Source organism: Onthophagus taurus, chromosome 2, assembly GCF_036711975.1.
Source record: "Onthophagus taurus isolate NC chromosome 2, IU_Otau_3.0, whole genome shotgun sequence".
Taxonomy (NCBI): domain Eukaryota; kingdom Metazoa; phylum Arthropoda; class Insecta; order Coleoptera; family Scarabaeidae; genus Onthophagus; species Onthophagus taurus.
The window spans coordinates 20,962,063-20,983,335 of NC_091967.1; the positions used below are offsets into that span (position 1 = coordinate 20,962,063).

Consider the following 21,273-nt stretch of genomic DNA (forward strand, 5'->3'; position numbering starts at 1 on the left):
AGTTCATATTTCAGAATACGTAAAAATGCTCTGATATATAAAAAGAAAATTACATTGTAGACTGTTTTATGAACGTACTGGTAAAAAACCCAATTGGTTTCATATGAAGATGTAGACTGTAATTGACAAGGACAGAGTATCTAGAAGTAAGTACGTTATTGAAGATTATACTAAAGTATTTAATAATCAACTTAAATGAAAAAACTATTTAGTTGATTCATTAAATTGATCAATCATTCATTTAAGCAGTGTCATACATTGATGTTGAAACTAGAACTAAAGGAACTAGACTGGTTATAGAAGAAAGGGATTAAAAGGAGATTAGTTATAGAAGAGGTATAGAAAAGGAAAAGAGAGCAGAAAGAGACCAAACGGAGACTGAGATGACAAGAAGGATGCTGAAAGAAAATGATAGTATTCTAGAACAGATTTTGTTGCACCATGAGTCATAATCCATCGCTTATCAACATGTACATACAACAATTGTCAAAGAATTTGAAGGTTTTCTAATTAATTGTTGTTTTGAAAAATTAATTTCATAATCAGTTCTGCGAAGAATGAGAGAAAAAGAATGATGAGCAAAATATCCATTTGTCAAACAATTTGGTTCATTAAACTAATAGTTTTGATTCTTACACTACAAAGATTTGAGCATTTCTACGTCATTTAATAACAAAATTTACGGAGTAAAGGGTAAAACTAACTTAATATTTTGAGGATATCTTAATATTTAAAAAATAGATACAAGAATATAATGTGTTGGGATACCAATTGTAATAGAACAATTTTAAAAGGTGGTGTGGAAAAGTACCAAAAATCAGTCAATTATAAGCTTTTGAAGTTAATAATTTTAAAATAAGTCAAAATTCACAGTCAAAACCATCATGATTTTGTTAACTTATTCACTACAAATTCGGATTTTGCAAATAACATATATAATATTATATAAACGTATTAGTTTGTTAGATATTGTTTATTTACAATTTATATTATAACTAAAACTTTGAATCTAACCATTAAAATTACTAATCTTACCAAAATAGCTGAAATGAAATGATAATAAACTAAATAGATATGTTTTCCAATTTTAACAACAATATTAACTTTTCGGTATCTCGCGTAAATCAAAACCTTTTCACTACTATAAAAACAAACATCGAACTTACCATGTTTTTCATCTAGTATTTTGACCTTCTTGGTTTTCTTCGTTGTGTCTGAAAATTTAATTTTTTTTCAGAAATGATTTGAGATAAATTTTTATAACACACAAAAGCTTTGCTTTATGGAAGGATTTATTAAAATTGCAGCAATAAAAATACTTTATTTTTATTATTAATGTATACAAAACTTTGGTTATTTATGTTATTATAACTTAAATATATGGCACACAACTTAATTAAACTAACAACAGACGAAGTAACAAACGTTAAAACACTCATTATCAACTCACCAATAAATACTTCAGTCTTTTCAGTGATGCGGACGGTTTCGGTAACCCCTTTCAGTGTTTCCTATAATACAAATTTAATTTATTTTTTATTTTTGAATGAGTTGCATTAAAAAAATTTTTTTTACCTCTGTCACATCTGTTGTTTCCCAAACTTTTTGGATAAAGTCGTCAGGAACGAATTGAGTGATAACTTCTTCAACGGTGGCGTGTTTAAGTTCGATCATCTTCATGAAAGCTCTAAATCCTAGAGTTTCAGCAAGGACTTTTTCGTCAATTGTAGTTTCTGCGGTCATAACTTCGGTAATTAATGCAGATAATCCTTTCCTTTCGACTACATTAACCATCGCCGATTGTGCTGTTGGTGTTTTGAGATGAGGAAATTTATCTTCTTCGTGATAAAGCACATTGATCTCTTTGACTGTTATTCCATTTCTAACCAAATACCCAATTTCTGCAAGTTCTCTTAATGGATTTTCTCCAGGGCCAAATTCTTTAACCCTAATAAAATCGAGTACTTCAGAAACTTCTTTTGCCATTCTGATTTCTTCTGAAATGATGATTTCTTCAACCCTTTTCATAACCTCTTCTAATTTTACTTCGGTTATGGAAACTTCTTCGGATACTTGTTCTTGCGTTTCCGGTTTTGCCTTTTTCGTCTTCGGTTTCTTTTCTTTAAGGTCTTTTACTTCAGCTTCAGGTTGAATTTCAGCGATTTCTAACGCTTCTTGTGATGGAATAATCTTTTCGGCTTTCTCCTCAATGATTGGAACGATGTCTTCTTCGACTTGATCAATCTTTTTGCAACTGGCGATGGCTTCGGTGGACAGAGGTTCTTGTGGCGTGATTATCGGTTGAGCTTTTTCTTCTTCTTTCGGTTGCTCGGGAATTTCTTCGACTTTTTCAACTGATTGAACTTCACTTACGTCTACAGGTGCAAGTTCGGGCTCCATCGTCATCGATCCTCGTTTCTTCTTTCTTTCTTCTCGTTTCTTCTCGATGGTTACGCGTTCTTTTTTCACTTTTTCCGCAACTTCTTGTGCCCTCTTTAATCTTATTTCTTTTTTCGTTTCTTCGGGTATTTCTTTAACGAAAAGTTTTCCTTTGGTGACAGCCAAACCGATATCGCTGATGGCTTTGCAGACGTAAGTTCCAGCGTGATGCACTTCAACTCCAGTTATTGTACATGTTGTTTTGTTATCGTGAATTTTTATTTTTACTTTTTCGGTATTACGAATGATTTTATCATTATGATACCAAATAATATCTGTTGAATGATTTAAATTAGTATTTTAAATAACTTTTTAGATTTAAATTTACCTGGAGTTGGCGTTCCAGAGAACAGAGCTTCAAATTCTACAACTTCTTCCTCATTAGTATGAACATTAGTGATTTCCTTAACGAAAGTTGGTACGCTGTGGGCGGCTATAAAAGATCAAAACACAATTATTAATTATAAAGCTAAATAATTTTTTTAATTACTAACCTTATGTTACTATGGAATAAATTATGTCATTGACCTAAATAATATAAACACAAATCATGCAGGATTAGTAAAAATAACAACGCAAATTTTAGTTTGTCTAAATACCTCTCCTTTTCTCTGTGTCATCATCTTTCTCATCATCTGATGATAAAAATGCGGCTGCTAAACCTTTTCCTTTATCACTCATACATTCGCTTTCTAATAGCAAAAATTCTTGTAATTCCTCTTGACTATCAGCTGTATGTAATTGATTAAAAGCACTCGGATCTAATTCTCTAGGTTCTAATGGATACATTGTAGTATCATAATAATAATTTTTATTGATCCCTTGATTTTTATCGGCACTTTTAGACCTCGGAAAAGTTTGGTACTTCTCTGGATAATCAGAATATTCTGGTTCAGATGGAATTGGGTCAAAAGAACTTGAATAAACCTGATTGTATTTTAATGTTGTATCTCGACTACTTGTTGTAGATGGTTCAGAATTTTCTTCAATGGGGGACAAAGTGAAATACGCATCTTGAGAGTATCGCCTAGGTTCTTCTGGAAGACTACCACACTGCTCCAACATAAGTGATAATTGATTCAAATCTAATTCCACCTCATCGGTAACATTTTCTTTCGGCGACGAATCGAGCAGTTCGATCACGGAACTTAGAGAGTGCCGATGTGAATTAAGATATTCGTCCATTGCCGATTTAATAAAACTCAATCTATTTGTAGATTTAGCGATTGGTTCGCTTTTAACGGAAGCGGTTGATGAATTAATTGATTGCGTTGATATGTTTGGATGTGCGAAGTTCGTTTCTAAAGACTTACGCTGTGGAAGTTTTGAATTTGACACTTCTAAACTGTCCAAGGAAAGACCGTCTGAACTGTGCACACTCATGCATGGAGATTCAACATTATCACTATTACCTTTTAAAGCAGCTTGTAATTCTTCCATATGTGTGACCCATTCTGGTTTTCTGTACTCCTTCGTTCCAATGATACCTACACATTAAACATTAAATAGTAGATTGTCAAAACAATTTTCATATTTAGTTATTAGTGTAAATATGGTGTGAATATGTATTTTGTTGATATATTAGGTTAAAGGAAAAGCTGCAAATTAAAAAATCATTAGTATTTGAAGCCTCTTCATATGAAGTACCTTCGACTGTTTCGACTACTAATTCAGTTGTCGTAACTGCTACTCCTAGTGGATTTTGAGCTTCATAAATAATTTCCCCTGTGTCATCAGGGTAGACTTCTGATATTGTTAACACCGAGGTGCCGTCTTCATAATTTTCGATCATAAATTCGTTTGATGGTAAAATTTCTTCGCCATGTTTTAACCACCTGCCTTTTGGCATTGGTTTGCCAACGGCTTTTACTTCCAATCTGAGGGGAAAACAAAAAACAAGTAATAAAAAGTTATTTTTACAATGTGTTGTTTGTAAAAGCAAACCTAGTAACATCTCCATCTTTGGTTGAGATGATCTCGGGTAGTTTTTTAGTAATTTTAGGCGCGCATTCTACATCGCTGTCTGAGAAGAAGTCAATTTCGCTCAAGGTCTGCGAAAAATAAAAAAAAACACTCAGTTTTTATTTATTTGGTTTATTTGTTTGGGTTCTTTATTTTTGCAAAATTTTTAAATTTAGTAACATTCTGGTTCGTAATCATAAAACGATTTCCAATATTTTATGGTTACCTTATCTCCTAATAAATCTTCTTCGGAACCACTAGGCCCGGTCATGATTCCAATTTCAGAATCCTGTATGTATTCGTAAGCTGTAAAAAAAGTAATGAGTTACGTATTTATCCGCATCTTGACCTTAAAGTTATTTTTAAACTTTAAAGATGTTTACGTAACTATCTTAAGTGTTGTGTTTGTTATAAATCATACAAACCTTCAACAACGAGGGACGATTTGCAGATTGCTTCTCCAACTCTATTAACAGCTTGACAGATATACTCGCCAGCGTTTTCAGGAAATACTTCGTTTATAGATAACATGCACACTCCTTCCGTGTCTTGATAAACAACGACGTCTTTAGCTTCTTGAACTGGTTGACCGTTGTGGAACCACTCAGTTTTTGGAATTGGCTTTCCAGTAACTTTACAAGTAAAAGTGACTTTTTCACCGTCCATTACTCTAACTGGTGATAGTTGTTTTACAAATCTAGGATATTCCAATTCTGTTGTTTCTTCCCATTCTACGTGTTCGGTTACTTCTAGATTAGCAGTACAGGTTACTGAGCCAGCAACGTTTTCCGCTCTACAAGTTATTGATCCCGTATATTCAGGTTTAACGTCGCCTAAATATAAAATTGATTTGTTTTCAATCGTGGTAATTCTAACATCTGGTGATGTTTTAATTGGAGTATTGTGAATATACCACGTGAAAGAAGCCGTTGGTTGTGCTTCGACGATCGATTCTAAAATAACAACTTCACCCGGTGCAACCAATTTAGGTTGAATGGGTTCGATAAATCTAGGTGCTTTAGTTTGTAGAAGTTCTTTATCTTGAGTTACCGATACAGAACCGGAAGATCTTGCTTCACCTTTAGGATTAACGGCTCTTACTTCATATTTACCAGGTTTCTGCGGTGTTTGTTTGCTGATGGTTAATTTTGTTTTGGTGCCTTGAGTGGTGACCACATAGTCTTTACCAGGTTTTATAGGAGTGTTATTCCTGAACCATTTAACTTCAGGAGTTGGGGTTCCTTCAAATTCGGCTTCAAGAACAATATCTTTATTCGGAGTAGTAACAACAGCTGGAACTGCTCTTGTGATTTTAGGAGCTTGCATTACTACCGGTTGAGTTACTTGAACTGATTTTGAAATGATTAAATTCGCTCTGCATTCCGCTTTGCCGAATTTATTATCCGCTTGTACTCTGAAGATGGTTTCATCTTCAGGTGTAGGTTGGAGAAGCTCGAGAGTTGCTACCCCGGTTTCCTGGTTATACGTGATTTTCTTCGCACTATCAGGTTTAATTTCTTTATCTTGTTTAAACCATTTCACCATGGGAGTTGGTTTTCCAACAACAACGCATTCGAGTTTTGCGATTTTCTTCTCTTCTATGATTTGAGGCTTAAGAGGTTGGGTGAAGTGTGGAGCAATTCCACTTTCTTCTTTTTCTGTAAAATAAAAGTGTTATAACGGTGTTATAGCGATATAATGAAACTATTAAATCGATTGTTAGTTGATTAAAAACGCCAAAAATTGTACCAAAAGAGCGAAAAATAACAGACATGTTGCGGCTGGGATTAAGTGAAGCGAGCGAGTAAGTTTCTGGGGCTACTGACTCTTTATTTTTGGCAGCAAGCCTAATTGTAAACAGCCGGACAAAAGAAACACAATAAAACTGCAGCCGTGAGCAGTTTTAGACACACGGAACGCCTAGTACCTAGAATGACGAGATTTGCAGTTGACGTGGCCACTCCTGCTGGGTTTGTGGCTTTGCATGAATAAATAGCAACATCTTGGGGCTGCACTGTCGCAAATTCCAATATTACTTGATCCTCGGTAACAATTGTCTTGACTCTCTCACTTGGTTGTAACAACACTTCATTTTTATACCATTTTACTTCAGGGAATGGTGTACCTTCCACTTTACAAACTAACCTCGTCGGTTTATCTTTTTCGGCGGCAACAGGCTCAACTCTTTTAACAAACCTTGGTGGTTTAGGTTTGGTCGGTTTTGCATGAAGTTCAGCAACCGTTTTATCGATAATCGATTTTCGAACCACTTTATCTTCTCGAACTTTTACTTCTTCTACAACTTCATCTTGAGCAACTTTATCGAGACCCTCCGTAACTCTCTTTTGCGAAATTATTTCCAATTCTGGCAATGGACGATCATCATCGAATTGGACGACTTTCTTATGTGTTTCAGCTTTGGTTTTCTTTGACACAATATCAACTTTCATCTCTTTCTTAAATACCACGTCCTTCTCTTCTTCTTGAGGTACTTCTTCAATAACTTCTTTGATGACTTCTTCTACCACTTCTTTTTTCAAAACCATTTCAGCGGTCGATTTAATTTGTTGTTCTTCTTTGGGTTTAACAGGAACCTCTTCAACTTTCTCAGGAACAAGTTCTTTTTGGGGAGCTTTTGGCTTCCTCCAAGGAACTTCTTCTGGTTTTTCGTCGGACGGAATGTCTTTTATCGGAGCTTTAAATTTATCTTCGATTACTTCTTCCGGTTTCTCATCAGGTTTCTTAGGAATCGGTTTCAATACAACTTTTTCTTGCTCCTCCGGAACTTTTGGCTTCCTCTTTCCTCTTGGCCAAGCTTTTTCTTCAAGTACTTCTACGGGTTTCTCTTTAGGTGTTCTTTGCCATGGAGTAGAAGGCTTTTCCTCCTCTACTTTTTCAAGAGGTTTCTCCGGAAGAGGAACTTTTTCTTCAACTTTCTGCTCTTGTGGAATTTCTTGTGGTTTTGGTTTTTCATACGGTTTCAGTGTAACTTCCTCACGTTCTACATCGAAAGGCTTCACTTCTGGTTTCTTTAAAGGCTTTTCTTCAGGAACTTCTTTCTCAGCAACTGGTTTCTTATCTTTCGGAATTGGTTTAAGTTTTACTTCCTCAACAACTTTTTGTTCTTCTGGTATTTTACCTTTTCCGATTATTAACTTTGGAGCTTCATCAACCTTTTCTTCTGGTTTTTCTTTAGGCTGTCGTCGCCAAGGTGCTGCTGGTTGTACCTCCTCAGGTTTCTTTTCTGGTTTTTCAACTTCAATTATCTCCAATTTCTCAGGAGTGTATTGTTCCAATTCTTCAGGCGCTTTTGGAATTTCTTCTTTTGGTTTTTTCGGTTTCTTGTCTTTTTTAACTACCTCCTCTTCATGAACTATTTCTTTTTCGGGGATTGGTTTAAGATCTACCGTTTCAACCACTTCTTCTTCGACAGGTTTTTGAACTTTCTTCGCTGGTTTTAATTGAATAGCTGTAAAATCTTCCTTTTGTTCTATTGGTTTGATTGGTATTCTCTTTGGTTTTTTCTCAACCGGTTTCTCCGGAAGTTCTTTTATTTCTTCTTCGGTAGGTCTTTCTTTTTCAATAGGTATTTCAGCAGGTACAGGTTTCTCAACCTCTTCTTCTTCGATTATTTCTTCTTCCGCTACAGCTTTATCTTCCTCTACATGCGTTTTGATTTTTTTACGCTTCTTAGTTTCTGTCGTTATTTCTTCAGTTATTTTTGGCTTTTCATCGACTTTAAGTATAACAGTATCTTCAACCTCGGTTACTGTTTCTTCCAGAATATCTACTCGTTCAACAGGTTTATCCTCACGTTTAATTGGTTTCAATTCAACCTCAACCTTTGTCTCTTCAACTTCCTTCGTCGGTTTCTTTGTTGGTTTTAATTTCGCTTGTTGCCAAGGTAATTTATCCTCTATAATTTCTTTAGGTTGTTCTTCTGGTTTAATTTCTTCCACCTTCTTTTCTTCTACAACTTCCTCCACGACTTTCTTTTGTCTACGCCATGATCTAGTTTCATCTTTCGGTTTTTCTGGTTGAATAATTTCTTCAACAATCTTTTCTTCAATAATCTTTTCTTCAACTTTTTCTACTTTCTTCGTTGGTTTGGTTTCTTCGATAACTTTTTCATCAACAATTTCCTCTGTTACAACCTTCTTTTCTTTACGCCAAGGGCGTACTTCATCTTTAGGTTTAACAGGTTGCACAATATCTTCGACGACTTCTATTTGTTCTTCAACTGTAGTCTTTTTAACCGGTTTCAAACTTACATCTATTTCTGTCTTTTCTGTTTCTTTCACATCTTTTTTGGTAGGTTTCAACCTTGCTTGTTGCCAAGGTAATTTTCCTTCTTCAATTTCTTCAACTTTTTCTTCCGGTTTTACTTTCTCTGGTATTGCTACTTTTTCTTTAGGTTGTACTTTTTCGGGCTGTTCGGGTTTAGGTTGTGGTTTTTCCTCTATTTTACGTGGCTTATCTTCTGGTATTTTCTCCTCTGGCGCTTTTTCTTCTGGAATTTTTGGTTTTCTCCATTCCTTCGTTTCAACAACCTCTTCTGTAGTTTTTAACGAATCTTTTCTGATAGGAGTAAGAATAACTTCCTCTAGAGTTTCCTTTTGTATCTCTTTTGATTCTCTTCTGGCTTTCTTAAGTTTAACTTGTTCAGTCCAAGAAAGTGGTTCTTCTTGCTTGGTTGGAATCTGCTTGGGTTTCTTCTCAACCACTTTTGGTTTCTCCTCCTCAGGTTTCTTATCAATTACTTCAGTCACCTTATCTTCCGGTTTTTTAGGTTTTCTCCAAGATTTAATTTCAGGTTGTACCTCTTCAACAACTTCTTCTTTTGGTTGCAATGGTTGACGTGTATCTATTGTTTCTTCAATTTTTTCATCAACACTAGTAATTATTTTGTCTTCAACATCTTGTCTAGGTTGTTCTTGCGGTTTTCTAGGCTTTCTCCAACCACGAGTTTCTTCTTTTACTTCAACCACTTCTTCTTTTACTTTCAAAATGGTTTTATCCTCAACATCTTGTTTTACAACTTGAATTATTTCCTGTTCATCCCGTTTTTGTACTATTTTTTCCTTCTTAGTTTCTTCAACAACCTTTTCGTCAACTTTTAGAATCGTTTTATCTTCAACATCTTTCTTAACTGGCTTTAGAGCGATTTCTTCTAAATCCTCCTTGTCAACAGGTTTCGGTTCTTTGGGTGTTTTCTTAAGTTGGATAGGTTGTTGATTCCATGGAAGAGGTTCTTCCTTTTTAGGTAACGATTTCTTTGGTTTTTCTTCGACAGGAGCTTTGGGAAGTTCTTCAACTTCAACTGGTGTTACTTCTTCTGGTTTACGTGGTTTTCTCCAACCACGAGTTTCTTCTTTTGTTTCGACCACTTCTTCTTTTACTTTCAATATCGTTTTATCCACAACATCTTGTTTTACTTCTTGAACTATTTCCTGTTCCTCTCGTTTCTTTATTACAGTTTCCTTCTTGATTTCTTCTACAACCTTTTCATCAACTTTCAGAATCGTTTTATCTTCAACATCTTTCTTAACTGGTTTTAGAGCAACTTCTTCTAGATCCTCCTTTTCAACAGGTTTCGATTCGTTCGGTGTTTTCTTAAGTTGAATAGGTTGTTGATTCCATGGAATAGGTTCCTCCTTTTTAGGCAATGGTTTCTTTGGTTTTTCTTCAACAGGAGCTTTGGGAAGTTCTTCAACTTCAACTGGTGTTACTTCTTCAGGTTTACGTGGTTTTCTCCAACCCCTGGTTCCAACAACTTGTTCTTCAACAATTTTCTCTTCAACAGTTTGTTTTTCAACAACTTTCTGGTCTACTTTTAGAATTGTTTTATCTTCTAATATTTGCTTTTGTAGTGGTTGAAGAGGAACTTCTTCTTTTGGTTGAGGTTTTATTTCTTTTGGTTTACGCCAATCTTTAATTTCCTCTTTTTGTGTTACAACTTTTTCCTCGACAACTTTTTCATCTAATTTAATAATCGTTTTATCCTCGAGTATTTGCTTAGGTTGTCCAATTTCTTTCTCTTCTTTTGGTATTGGTTTTAATGTAACATCTTCAATTTCTGCTTTTTCTACAGGTTTTATTTCTTTGGGAGTTTTCTTCAATGCAATGGGTTGTTGATTCCATGGGATTGGTTCTTCCTTTTTCGGCAAAGGTTTCTTTGGTTTTCGTTTTTCTTCATCTACAGTTTCTTGTATTTGTAATTCCGCTTTGTCTTCGAGGTGTTGTATAGGTTGTTTCTCTTCAATTTGTTGCTTAGGTTTTCTCCAACTTTTTTCAATCGCTTCCGATTTCTCGGTTCTTTCAGTGATAGATTCATCAACTCTCATAAATGTACTATCTTCGGTTTTTGTAAATTCCACCTTCTTCTTTTCAATAATTTCTCGCTTATCCTCCTTCCCAGGTTGGATATCCTTTGTTACTTCATGTTTAATAATTTCTTCAGTAAATGGTGTTTCTTTGGGAATCGGTTTCAGTGTAACATCCTCAATTTGTTCTTTAACAACCTGTTTAGTTTCCTTAGTAGTCTTTTTCAATTGAATTGGTTGCTCATTCCATGGAATAGGTTCATCTTTTTGGGGAACAACTTTCTTTGGTTTCTTTTCCTCTTCTTCAATCGTCTCTTTCAAGTCTATTAATGTCTGGTCTTCAATATGTTGAATAGTCTCAGGTTGTTCCGGCATTCTAGGTTTACGCCAACCTTTTTCTATAGTTTCCTTCATCTCTGTCGTTTCAGTGATTCTTTCGCTTACTTGAAGCATTGTGCTATCTTGAGTTTCAACGAATTCAACTTTCTTCCTATCTACAATTTCTTGTCTCTGTTTTTGTTCTTCTGTAGCAGTTTCTTTAATTGAAATAATCGTTCTATCTTCAATCGTTTGTGTTGGGGTAGGAATTGGTTTCAACACGACATCTTCAATAGTATCTTTTGTTGCTTCTTTAGGTGTAATCGGAGTTTTCTTTAATTGAATTGGCTGTTGGTTCCATGGCACCGCTTCCTCTGGTTTTGGTAGAACTTTTTGCGGCTTTTTCTCTACTTTTTCAGGTTGTAGTGGTTTACCTTCAAGATGAGCAATATCTTCTCTTGTAACTTTACCACCCTTAGGTTGTTGTCTCCAATCCCAGAATTTAGGTAGTTCTTCTTCTTCAACTTCTTGCACAATTGATTCTTTCGTTTCTTCTTCAATTGTAAGTCTCGAAGAATCTTCAGTTATTACTTTTGTTTGTTTAATGTCTTTGGATATTCTCTCTTCCTTGATTACTTCTTCAATTTTTTGATCGCGAGTTTCGATAATTTCTCTCGGTTTCGGTTTTAATTCTATCTTCGGGAATTCTTCTTTTGGAACTTGTTTGGGAATTAATGGTACAGGTTGAAGCTCAACTTCTTCAATAGTTTCTTTAGGAATTTCTTGTTTAACAATATCTGTTTTCTTTAATATTATTTCCTCTTCCGTCCATGGAATAGGACCTTCTCTATCTCTTGTTTCGTCCGTGAGGCTATCTGTGTCGGGAATTTGAACCGGTTGAAGATGAACTTCTGGTAATGTCTCTTTTGGAATTTCTTTCTTTACAATTTCAGTTTTCTTGAGTTTAATTTCCTCTTCCGTCCATGGAATAGGTTCTTGTCTATCTTTTGATAGATCTCTTGGTCTTTCTCGAGGTGTTTCCTTTTCTGGGAGTTGAACCGGTTGAAGTTGAACTTCAGGTAAAGTCTCCTTTGGAATTTCTTTTCTTACAATTTCAGTCTTCTTTAATTTAACTTCTTGTTGAGTCCATGGAATTGGTTCGGGTTTCTCTTTCGATGTGTCCCTTGATTTCGGCTTTTGAACCTCCTCAGGTTTTTTCGACCGTGGTTTTCGCCAATCAGCTGGTTTAGGTTTGGTGATTGAATCGACTTCTTCAGTTTCACTAACATCCAATAAAGTTTTATCTTCAACTGTAGATTTGGTCACTTTTGACATTTTTTCTATTTCTTCGAGGTGTAAACGTTCTAATTCTTCTCTTTCCCTGTGTTTTAAATCGACATGTTCTATTGAAGAACGTGGTATTTCCCTTCGTTCTGGTTTGGAGGGTTTTAGTTGAACTTCTTCTATGGTTTCCTTAAGGATCTCTTTCTTTTCAATTGCAGCTTTTTTGAGAACGATTGGTTCTTCAGTCCAAGGTTTTATTTCTGCTTTTTGTGGTTCTAACGATTTGCTTTTCTTTCTTTCAGGTTGCTGAGCTTGTTCTGCAAGAGTTAAACCGACCGGCGCTTGCCTCCATGGGACCTTAGGCTTTGGTTTGCCTTTCGCTCTCCATGGAAGTGTTTCATCGCCCATAGGGAGTGCTTCCCCATCGATTGGTTGATCACCAGCACCTACGCCATCTATGAAAGAGCCTGTGCCGGGACTTTGTTTCGCACCGAAAGGTGCTTGTGGATAGGTAGGTTGTTGTTGCCCTTTTTGATCTGGTACTTGAGTACGATATACTTTTCCGGGACGCTCTGAAATTTTGTTTAAGTTTAAAGAATTTTGCTGAAAGGAAATGTTTAACACATAAAAAATAAAGTGTAATAAACTTTAGGGAGGTTGCCAAAAATTTTTGGATCCGATCCAAGTATCGATGATATTTTATAGAAATTGGTGTTAAAGCAACGGCATTGTTCTTGACCTTCATACTATCAAATTTTTTAAATATAGAACTATGTTCTTAAATTAAATGAAATAAAAAAGTGTTCAAGGAACACAGGAATGTTATTTCAGACGGAGGATATCCTTGCTTTTCCATATTATTTATAGCACTCCCGATAAGTAAACGACGCCATCTGCGTTGAGCATAAGACGAAATTGAAATTAAATTTTTGTTCCCTCGAACACTTTGGGAAATGATTGTCCCAAATCGTTAAATGCTCACAACTTCGCCAATAAAGGTCGTTGCCAAGTGGTTTGTAAGCGTAATTGGTATGACCAGGTGTATTCATTATGGCCAAGTAAATAATTACGTTGACACTGAGAATCTTTTAACAATCAAAATAGTAGATGAGTTATGTTATGATGTAGGTATAAATTAAAACACTAAATGGAATCTTTTTAAATTATTGCGTTAAATGTAACCATTTATTTTTTTAAAATTGAGTTGTAAAATACAAATAGAATCTCCTTCTATGGGGTATACTAAATCATGAATCTCCTTTGGTCTGAAATGTGTAATGTGGTGATTCAGTCAACGGACGGTTAGTTATTTTTAGAAGTACGCTACACTCCGCCTGACAACACAAACAATTGCGTGTCCAACGCGTGTGGCAAAGCTCATATTGGGTCGATTTGTCACAGCAGCTTTTGCTCACACCAGACTGCTTGAATATCCCCACCATTTTCACCTTTCAGTATGGAAGCGTTCGTCTATTTTGTGTTTAGTATTCTTTGAAGCTCGGAGAAGTGCAGGTGTAAAGTGGATTTTGGGGTGCAAATTGTGATAAAGTAATGTTTGGCCGTTTTAAACTCTAAAAGGATATTAATTCTTTCTGCGTTTAAAACGGCCAATTATCGAACAGAATAGACTTGATCCTATCTTAAGAAAATTAATTAAGTTACTGTGTTGGGTTCCAAGTGAGAATAAAATTTGTATTGTAATAAGGGGACGAAAATAAAGTAAAGCCTAATAAAACTCGTAATAATGTTTCATTTCATAGAGTTGACGCATTGGTACCGTGTGCCTCTGTTTTCAGATTTAAATATAATTTCGTGATTTACATCGGTCTGATTTTTTTGAGCCAGTTCCAAAATAAGACGGACAGCTTCAGGTGATTCACTGGATGTGTGTGAAAAATTTCCGCAAAAATCCTTGTGAATATAAGGTACGGCTTCTGTGCTAAATTTAGCCGGTCCAGTAATGTAATACACACGCCGAACCAAAATAGTTTACGCTAATACTAGTTCTAGGAGTTCTCGCTGCACACGGCACCAAACGCTCACAACTCGCTTTTTCGTTTTTCTGTTTGAAAATAGAATATCTAGATCGTGACGTCGACATACGACAATCACAAGGGAGAAAAGGGGGACGTATTCTTTAAGGAAAAATAAAGACTTTTTATGGTTGAGAGTTTTATTTAATCCTTTATATAACTTCCTGAATTTGTTATTTAAATATTAATTAGAAAAAATTCTGTTTAATTTAATTGATTTAAAAGTTATTTAAAATAAATTGATCCTCAAATTCCTGAAAGTTTCAGTTTTAGATTTTTTTATCCCAAAAATATTTAACGTTGAATGTTTTAATTACTAAAACATCTCCATCTATTCCTTCAACAAAGTATGTGCTGATATATCTAATAACTTGCCAAAAAGCATTTAAATTGTGACTTCATTTTAATATTATTATTAAGATCATTTCGGATTGTTGCATTGAAAGGGCTTAAAATAATCTAGATATTCATAGAAATGTGATGAAAGTTCGTTGAATATTTTTCGTAAACAAAACACAATTTGCGTTATTTATACCTCTGACTCATTAAGAACTTTTTAATGAGTAAAAAAAAATCAATTTGAAGAAGTTTGCCAAAACCTAATTAAGTATTGTTTATTCATCGCGTTATTATTAACCGAATCGTTTTGAGTGTCGAATTAAGTTGGTATTTTAATGGGGACTTAATCGTTTGGAAATTTAGTTGAAAAAATCTTCAAAAATATTCAAAAAATTTGATATAAAAAAAGGTTAGTTTCGAAAATATGTGAATGTGAAAACAAGTAAATGATAAATAGCATTTTATTACTGATTAACTAAAAAGTTACATAACATAAAATATAAAGCACAGCGTTTTTTTTTTACTTTTTTTGTACGATTTTCTGTTTAACACTATACAAACTACAATATGATGAGAATGAATTTGTTAGCCAGAAGCCTTTTTCATTCCTTTTTCATCAAATATCACTTGGAACCCTTGCAAGAAAACACAGTAAAGATTGGACCATTTCATCATACCTTCCCTTCAAGTGAATTTGAAGTGGGTATAGTATTAATATTTAATATACAAAAAAGGGATAACAACCAGTGGTAGTAGAATATGCTTCATTTAAAGCGTCAAGCTTAGTTTTAGACTAGAAAATATGTTTGGCGACCGACCTTATAAACTTTGGCAACAATAAATATATGTATATGTATCATAGGAAAATATAACATTTCTCTTGCAACAACAATAACATTGGGGCATAGATAAGGTCTATTTCTTACTTTTGACGATCAGTTTGGCTGATTGTTCCACTTGTCCTGCTGAAGATGTGGCGCGACACGTGAACAACCCAGAATCCTCCTCATAAGTACTCGAAATCAGTAGAACTGCGTTGTTGCCTTCATGAATCATCTATAACAAAAAAAAACGACTAAAGTTTACAATTCCAAAAAATTTTTTGGCGGTGAGCTCATCTCATTTATTTTTGGAATTACGAATTTCAAAAAATTTAACGCGACCTCATTCCACATGTTTATTTTATCATTGGTTATAGGCCATGTTTCCTATCGATTTGTATACAAAACTTCCTCTTTGTATATTATTTTAGCATACACAGAAGGATCGATAAATTTGGAAAAATTGTTGACTTTTTTTGATCTAACGGAAAATTAAAGTTTCTCTTTTTCTTAATTATATTTTTAACCTTCGTGTGGAGAAGTTAAATATAAGTGGTCATTGACTTTAGAATTTTAAAAATAATGCAGATACATAAATCTGTCTACTCGTCTGTTGGCATACTTATACTATATTTAGCACGATAGGAATTAGACTCCATACCATAACATTTTTTTTTTAACTAATTATTACTTACTTTTGGCAATATTATTCACAAAACTATGAAAGACAACTTAACACCGCTAAATTGGCACATGAACTTATGGAAGTTACAAAGTGAAAAGTAAATTATTTTTGTCATCCTTAATAAATTACAGTGAATGATGTTATTTAAGTGTCCATAAATTTTACTCTTATTTTTATAAAGATTCTATTATTATAAATAAAAAATTAAAAAAGCAATTGCATTTTTCTTACCTGGAAATCTGGTGATTCCGGAATTAAAAATCCATCTCTCAACCATTGGATCGTTGGTCGTGGTTTGCCAGAAACACTGGTTTTAAATTGTGCCGGACTACCTTCAGGTACAATAACATCCTTCATTTTGGTTAATGAAGGTGGTACCTCTTGACTTTCAGCGGCTGTAACCTTTAAGGTTCCTTGAGTAGTTATGGTGCCAGCTGGGTTAGTTGCAACACATTTGTAGACTCCTTCGTCTTCAGGGAACGCTTCAGTAATTTTTAATGTGCATGTATCACCATCCTTCAACATTTGGAAATATTTTGATGGTTTAATAACTTTATCTCCTTTCTGCCATTTGATGATAGGAGTTGGCTTTCCACTGATTTTACATCTGAATGAAACAGCTTGGCCTTCACGGACAGTTTGATTTTTGAGCGCGTCTACAATCGCTGGAGCTTTTTCTGCTCCTGGAGTTGTTGGTTTTGATGTTTTTGTCGGTGAAGCTGGTGGATTTACGACACATTCAGCTTCACAACGAGCTTCTCCTGCTTTGTTGATGGCAACGCACTCATATTTACCTGAATCGTCAGGAACGACTTCAATAATTAGTAAGGTATAGACCTCATCTTCTTCTAACGTTTTGTAACGCATATCTGATGGAAGAATTTTCTTTCCACCTTTCAACCAATAGACATCAATTGGTTTGGTTCCGTTGATTCTGGCGTCAAATCTAACTAATTGGCCGGTGTTAGCGGTAGCGTTTTGGGCGGTGGTCACAAAGCTAGGAGGAACATTTCCTGTTCTTCCAGCTCTTCTTCGTTCTTGTACGACCAAATTTGCACTGCATTTTGCAGTTCCACCGCGATTTTCAGCAATTACACTGAATACGCCAGAGTCTTCAACGAAAACTTGTCTCATTGTTAATATAGATTTCATGCTCATGGTATAAATTTTCAAATCAGGTGAACTAGTTATGGGGAAATCTTCTCTGAACCATTTGATGGTTGGTAATGGATCGCCATCGAACTCTACTTCAAATTTAGCTGGCTCGTTTTCGAATGCCCTAACAGGTTGGATTTTCTTTGTAAAGAATGGTGGTTTCGACGGTAAAACTTGTTCTTGGACAAATCGTTCCTCGGCTCTTCCTGAATGTTCGACGTCGGTTGTTTCAGTAGCTGTTATTTTTCTTGTGATTTCAGTGTCACCGACGGTTTCTCTTTGAGTTTGCTTTTGTTTGGTAACGTAACGCTCACGTCCGTGAACAGCCGAAGCTGCTGGATCAGGTGGATAAGCACCAGTTTTAGAGTCTACTTCGTATTCAGTACTATGTTGCTTTGTTTCACGTAGTCCGGTTCTTTTCAGTTGTTGAGTGTACATATTAGATACTTCTTCTTTCTGGTCCCTAAAAAGTATCATGGCAATTAGTTTAGTTAATATAATAATTATTGTTTACTTACAATTTATTTTCGTATTTTTGAGCCATTCCTTTAGCGATGGTGCTAGCTACGATTTTATCCCCGGGAATAGCAAATTGATGGTGTTGTTCCCTCAATTTAAGTTCTCTCGTTACTTGTTCATTTTCTAATTCTTGAAGTTTGTTGTAGTATTCTTCACCTTTTCTCTGTTTAACGCTGTTTTGCCAATCGGCTTCTGACCTTTCGAATAGTTTTGGATGTATGAACATAGCTGAGTGTCCGCTTTGCTGTAATGTTTGATGACGTTCGTCGAAGAATTTCTCGAGTTCGGTTTCTTGTCTATCTTTCTGATATTGTTGGAGTTCGATATCGTACCACGCTAAGAAATAAAACATGTTAATGCTATCCTTTTGTCATGGGTATTTTCAAAGCAGCTCATGCCATAAATAATTCATGGGTTAAAGAAGGGAAGAGATGGAAATAGTAAAAGTACATTACGTAAAATTCACATCTTCGTCGGACACTGACATGCAAATTAAAAATAACAGACCCTATACCAAAAGTCCTACCTGGTGCAAAAATCCTTTTTTACGCAGTAAAGCATAAACGTTGTATCCATCAGAAGCTCCAGGATATAGGGATGTTTTTAGGAATGGAGTGTGTTTATTTATAAGTGTTAAGTAAGCGTGGAGTGCTCAAATTCATTGTGTAAAGTATACTTAATGTCTATACTTGTCACAGTGAAGTAATATAGCAAAATTCGGCAGATAGCTATCGGCAGATTTTGCGATACTACCTAATAAGCGTGTAGATAAAAGTGGAGTGTACTTACGTCTAGGTGAGTTTTTAAGTACATTTCTGTAATCGTCATGTCTTGGTATAACCTTCAGTTCAGTTTCGGCTATTGCTTCTCCCACGCTACTTCTGGCAATGACCTCAACTTTGCCAGTATCGTATTGCCTAGTTTTTGGGATGTCTAAATGATACATCCCGTCGTAAGTCAATTTATATCTAGATCCATTGACGACGGTGTGTCCGTTAATCAACCACATAACACGTGGTTTAGGATGACCTGTAACGCGACAACAGAATCGTGCCCATTCGCCTTCCTCAACGGTACATGGTTCTGGTTTGCTGACGAATAAAGGTGCTGATCTTGGTTTAGCTTCTTCTTCGGCATCGTCTGGAATACTATGGACCCAAAAAATAGATAAATATATCCTTGGTTATAGAACGATTAAAACTTACACTTGCCAAGCTGCTTCCATCTCTCTAATTCTTTCAATACTCTTCATTCCTTTCGGCAATTGAGATTCGTAAATTATACCTGGTTTACCAGCAGTTTTGATGATTGCTCTAGTTTCATCCATTCCATATAAATTAGTGGCGCGGCATACGTATTCGCCGCTGTCTTCAGGGTAAACCCAACCGAAGTTCATTGCAACATAACCGAAATCATAAATTGGAGTGAAACGATTTTCTGAAAATTTAAATTAAAATTAAAGACAAGTTATAAAAATCCAAAAACCTATCCTTACTGTGAGGTAATGGTTTTCCGTTAAAGAACCATTCAACTTTCATGTTAGGATCGCCAACAGGAGCTAATTGACACTCAAATTTAGCGGAGTTCATTTCAACAAGTTCAGTTTGATCCTGGATTTGAGTAACAAATCTCGGTGGTTGTTTCTTTTCGGCATCATAAAGATCTTCTTCAGTTAAATGAATCTCGGAAGTGTATTTCTTGATGGCAGCTTCCATTTGCATGAGTGTTTCGGATCGCTTCATGCCCTTAGGTACTTGGTTTTGCAAAATGATGCTCGGTAAAGTTTTGCATGAAACGCTTGCTTTGGTGAAATCTTCTCCCATTTTGTTAAAAGCTCTGCAGACGTATTCGCCCGAATCTTCGGGATATACGTATGTAATGCCCAAAGTGACGTAGCCCATTTCGAAATTAGTATGATATCTGGAACCTGCTGGTAATAGTTTTCCATTTCTGTACCATTCAATACGAAGATCTGGATCATTTTTAGGTTCGACTCTGCATTCAAATCGAACAGATTCGCTTTCTTCAACTGTTGCAGATTCAATTTGTGTGATAAATTTAGGTGGACTCATAGGTTCTTCCTCTTTTGGAGCTTCACTAACTTTACCTTTTTCTAATTCTTTTAATTTTTCAGCACTCATACCAGATGGTAATTGGGAATCAAAATCAATGTTACGTTTTGCTGTTGTGGTTACAGTTGCTTTTGTTGTGGCTGTACCCCACTTGTTTGTAGCTCTGCAAATGTATTCCCCAGCATCTCTAGTGTATGAATAATCGATATCAAGAGCTATAAAGCCGAAATCATTCAATTGGTGTACTCTGGAACCAGTTGCGAATGGACGACCGTTATGGAACCATTCGATACGCATGGTAGGATCATTGATTGGTTCAACTCTACAATCGAAATGAATTGGGCCACCTTCTGGAACATCAACGTTGTCCTTGATATCAACAGTAAATTTAGGTGGATTTGGAACTTCTTCGTCAACTTTAATTTCTTCTCTTTTGTAAAGATCTTCTTCCAATCTTTGGATACTCTCAGTTCCGCTTCTGAAACTAGCTGGTAATTGTGGCTCCATTACAATGCCTTGTCTGCCGCGCACTTGTAATTTGCAGGAAACAGTTGCTTCTCCATGTTTATTAGTAGCTTTGCAAGTGTATAATCCGGAATCTCTTTGATAGACTCCAGCTACTTCTAAGATTACAAAACCGAAGTCATTGATGGTTTTGATTCTCGAACCAGCCCATAAAGCTTTTCCGTTATGGAACCATTCAACACGCATGCTTTGATCGTTAACTGGCTGTAATCTACATTCGAAATGAGCCAATGAATTTTCAGAAAGCGATAAATCAGAGGGTGTTGTAATAAATTCTGGTGGTTTTCCGGTATCTTCATCTTGAGACATTTGAGTGTGAATAACACCCAATCCTTCAAGTTCTGCAATTTTATCAATTGTGCCTTCCATACCTTGTGGAAGCTGGGATTCCAAAATAATGCTGCGCTTTCCTTGAACCTTCATTGTAGATACGGTTACGGCTTCTCCATATTCATTCGTAGCTCTGCATGAGTATTCACCTGAATCTTCAGGGTAAACTGGCGATATTTCCAAAATAACGAATCCAAAATCACAGAACGTGCGGAATCTGGAACCGGTTCTTAATGGTTTTCCATTCCAGAACCATTCGACTTTAAGTTTAGGATCATCTGTTGGTGTAAGTCGTGCTTCAAAGTGAGCACTTTCACCTTCACGAAGGTCATCAATGTTAGATAATGGAGTAGTAAATACGGGTGCTTTGCCTTTTTCTTCTGTTTCTTTCTCGTCGCGTACGCGAATCATAGAGTCTTCTAATGTTTGAATCTTTTCTAATCCACCTTCCATGCCCTATAAGAAAGA

General features: G+C 35.5%; 1 protein-coding gene across 23 annotated transcripts in view; it reads right to left on the minus strand.

Annotated features, from left to right (window-relative positions):
• The window catches only part of LOC111425955 (titin), a 131,007-nt gene that overhangs the window by 53,837 nt on the left and 55,897 nt on the right, over positions 1-21,273 (minus strand). For 20 of the 23 annotated variants that reach the window (XM_071194473.1, XM_071194480.1, XM_071194478.1 and 17 more), the window contains 16 exons: positions 19,374-21,261; positions 19,084-19,315; positions 18,668-19,026; positions 17,878-18,214; positions 16,436-17,822; positions 15,625-15,754; positions 6,329-12,898; positions 4,827-6,059; positions 4,628-4,707; positions 4,384-4,490; positions 4,087-4,316; positions 3,852-3,926; positions 2,768-2,872; positions 1,576-2,714; positions 1,451-1,511; positions 1,167-1,214 (listed from right to left, as the gene is read on the minus strand). In XM_071194473.1, the coding sequence (XP_071050574.1) occupies positions 1,167-1,214; positions 1,451-1,511; positions 1,576-2,714; positions 2,768-2,872; positions 3,852-3,926; positions 4,087-4,316; positions 4,384-4,490; positions 4,628-4,707; positions 4,827-6,059; positions 6,329-12,898; positions 15,625-15,754; positions 16,436-17,822; positions 17,878-18,214; positions 18,668-19,026; positions 19,084-19,315; positions 19,374-21,261 (13,981 nt within the window). Of the gene's footprint in view, positions 1-1,166; positions 1,215-1,450; positions 1,512-1,575; positions 2,715-2,767; positions 2,873-2,933; positions 2,968-3,038; positions 3,927-4,086; positions 4,317-4,383; positions 4,491-4,627; positions 4,708-4,826; positions 6,060-6,328; positions 12,899-15,624; positions 15,755-16,435; positions 17,823-17,877; positions 18,215-18,667; positions 19,027-19,083; positions 19,316-19,373; positions 21,262-21,273 lie in introns of those variants that run through there. The other 3 variants (XM_071194483.1, XR_011639758.1, XM_071194484.1) reach the window with 3 other exon arrangements.